General features: G+C 58.9%; 1 protein-coding gene across 2 annotated transcripts in view; it reads right to left on the bottom strand.

Moving 5' to 3' along the window:
* The window catches only part of PLCH2 (phospholipase C eta 2), a 45052-nt gene that overhangs the window by 26156 nt on the left and 15942 nt on the right, over positions 1 to 2954 (bottom strand). For both annotated transcript variants that reach the window (XM_006161172.1, XM_027765435.1), the window contains exons 3-4: positions 2312 to 2555; positions 1986 to 2115 (exon numbers count right to left, since the gene is read on the bottom strand). In XM_006161172.1, the coding sequence (XP_006161234.1) occupies positions 1986 to 2115; positions 2312 to 2555 (374 nt within the window). The remainder of the gene's footprint in view (positions 1 to 1985; positions 2116 to 2311; positions 2556 to 2954) is intronic.

Genomic DNA, 2954 nt, shown 5'->3' with positions numbered 1-2954 from the left:
CTTTTTTACAAGTGAAAATGCAGCACCTGAAAGCTCCCCCCCCCCAGCTGAGCCCTCTGCTGAGTTGGCTTTGGCGCCTGCGCAAGTGTACTGGGGCAATGAGGCCCTGGGGCAAGTGTACTGTTGGCCCCGCATCGGGTCCAGCCCACATTCCAGTGTTATCTTAGATTTAATGAAATTATGTTCAAGCCACTCTTTATCCACTACACTGATCTCTCTTCTAATCAGGCAGTCCCCTGCGATGGAAGCAATATCAAGATTTCTGTACAACCAAATTGATGCTAATTATCAGAGAAACGTGAACCTGGCTGGAGACCACATCTCTTTTCCCGCTGCTCCCTAATGCCTGCAGAGGGTGGCCATGCAATGGGCGGGGAGGCCAAGTGCACTGGGACCGGGGCTGTCTCTAACAGCTGACCCCATGGACAAGGTCTACTGGGTTTGAGCTGTACAGGGTCAGGTTTCTCAGGCCCAAGGCCCAGGACAACAGCTCTCTACTGTCCTTCCTCTCCAGACCCACCCTGCAGTTTGATCCTACATGCCAGCCCCAGGCTCACTCCCTACTGTCCAAGGCTTCCTCAAGGTGACCTAGATGGAGCCAGGAACCAGCCACACCTGGGGCTGGTCAGAGGGACTTGGGGAGCCTGTGCATCCTTCCAAAAGAAGCAAGTGAGCATGGGCTTCCTGAGCTGCCATGAAGTCCAAAGGGTGGCTTTGCTGGCTCAGCCCACCCCTGCCCAGAGCATTCCAAACCAAGGCTCACCTGGGTCCTTTGGGCCCTAGAACCTGTGCACACTCCCAGCAATCCCACGAGGGGCATCTTTTCTCCTGCATTGAGAGCTGCTCAAGACCTCACATCGTTAGTGAGTCTGCTGCGTGGTCCCCAGTCTCATTTCTGTGGAAGGGCCTATTGACCCCAGAGCTGCCCCCCTGAGTCCAGGAGGCTGATTGGGATGGCCCCACCCCTGAAAGGCAGAGAGAGGGGGCTGCTGACATGCAGGGAGCTGTCTGACAACCCCACACTACTCAGGCAGAGCTTATCCTCACCAGGGCCTACAGGACGGACCCTGTGAGCCCCCTGCAGTCCTCACTGAGCAGTCTAAGGGCTCTCTGCTCGCTGCCCCTTGCTCATGCACAGACCTGCCTGCTCTGAACCAACCAATTTCCCTGGCTTCAGCTGGGCACGACAGCCTGGCTATCTGAAATCTAAGACAGGAGCCACCAGGAGCCAGACATGGCAGAGCTATCAGGCCACAAGTGCATGCGCGTAAGCGTGCCTGTGTGCGTGTGTGCCTGTGTGCATGTGTGCCTGTGTGCATCCACTGGGGGCCTGGTGCTTACGCTCATGCAACCCTGTTTCCAGGCTCAGCAAGGCAGTGAAGTCCAAAGACTGGCTTTGCTGGCTCAGCCCACCCCTGCCTAGAACCAGGACCTGCTGACGGAAGATTCCTCTCCCCAGCCCAGCAGGAGTTCCGGAAAGAGAGAAACTAATTATGGACAATAAAGGCCGCTGCTCAGCTGAGGAATGTATTTTCATAACTTCTAGCTCAGGATGGTGGGGGCCATTGCTGGCCTAGGGCAGGTATGGAGATTGCTGCCTGCCTGCCAGACAGGGCCCTGCCTGTGCAGGTGCTCCCCTATTAAGGCTGTAGGATTGTGGGGGGCAGGAAGGGGGTTGGCTTTATTTGGGCACCTGCCTCAAATGTCTGTCCACTCACCTGGGCAGGGCTTGTGCCTGGTGTGGCAAGCCCCTTCCCTGAAGCTGGCACAGCAGCCCCTGGCACAGCTATAGAGGCGGTACGCTGGGCCCTGACGACCCCCCGTGTCCTCCAGTCCTGGATGGCTGGTCAGCTGCCTTCTGTCATCTGCTGCAGGCCACCCTGGTACCCCTCCAACCCGGCAGCACAACCGTGGTCCCCAGGTAGCCCTAGTAGGGACTCCCAAGCCCAACAAGGGCCTGGCCCCAGCCGCGCATTCAGCCTCACCTTGAACATTTGTTTGACCCTCTGCCGGGGCAGGTTCACGTTGAGCTTATGCAGTAGCTGCAGGACCTCGCCGATGCTCAGGCTGCCATCTCCGTTCTTGTCAGCCTCATCGAATGTCTGCTTCAGCCACTTTGGGGGCAAGTTAGGGGCCAACGTGGCTCACAGCCCAGTCACACCCGCCCTATACCTTGACAGTGAGGGGTGGGAGGTCCCAGACTGCGTGTCCCTTTCCACTCCTCTTCCCCAAGTGTGCGATCAGCGGGGGACCCCTCACCCGGGGTGGACGGTTGAAGGGGCTGTCCCTATCCCCAGGTGCCCAAGGATATTGGTCCCTGGTGCGCTGGCGGCGGGCCAAGCTGTCCTCATCACTGATCCCGGCCATGAGGTAGCGCAGTCCTGTCACCCAAGTGCGCGCCTCTTCACCACTGGATGAGACCAGGTCCAGTGACTCACGGTGGCCACCATGGTAGATGCTGAAGCAGCAGTTGGGGTCAAAGCTGCCATCGGGGTAGCGCTGGAAGATCTCTGACTGCCGCCCCTCACTCACCTCCTGGATGGAATCGATGGAGACTGCAGGTGGGAGGGAATAGTCACGCTCTCCCGAAAGCCAGGTGTCCCCCTGCAACCAGGGCCCCAAGGGACTGGGGACCCGTAGCATGGCGGCTGAGCAGCCTGGGGAGCAGGGCTCACAGCAACACTCTCTCACAGAGCCCAGGTACGCGGGGGACCCTCAGCACGTTCACGAGTTTGGCTGAAGAACCCTCTCTCCCCAGCTCTGCTCTGACCTTACGGTTACACTCCCCTGTTGGATACAAAAAAGATCCACACAACCCAAGAGGGAGCAGGGCTGCCTCCCCCCATTTGGCAACCCCAGGCTTCCGGCTGGCTCTGGCTCCACATTTGGCTGAGCTGGTGGAGCGAGGCAGCCAGGACAGCCAAATCCATCTGCCACGCTCCCGCCCACTCATT

Source organism: Tupaia chinensis, unplaced genomic scaffold, assembly GCF_000334495.1.
Source record: "Tupaia chinensis unplaced genomic scaffold, TupChi_1.0 Scaffold138365_1, whole genome shotgun sequence".
NCBI lineage: Eukaryota > Metazoa > Chordata > Mammalia > Scandentia > Tupaiidae > Tupaia > Tupaia belangeri.
The sequence above is the reverse complement of the archived record's forward strand: the minus strand, read 5'-3'. Positions and strand labels throughout refer to the sequence as shown.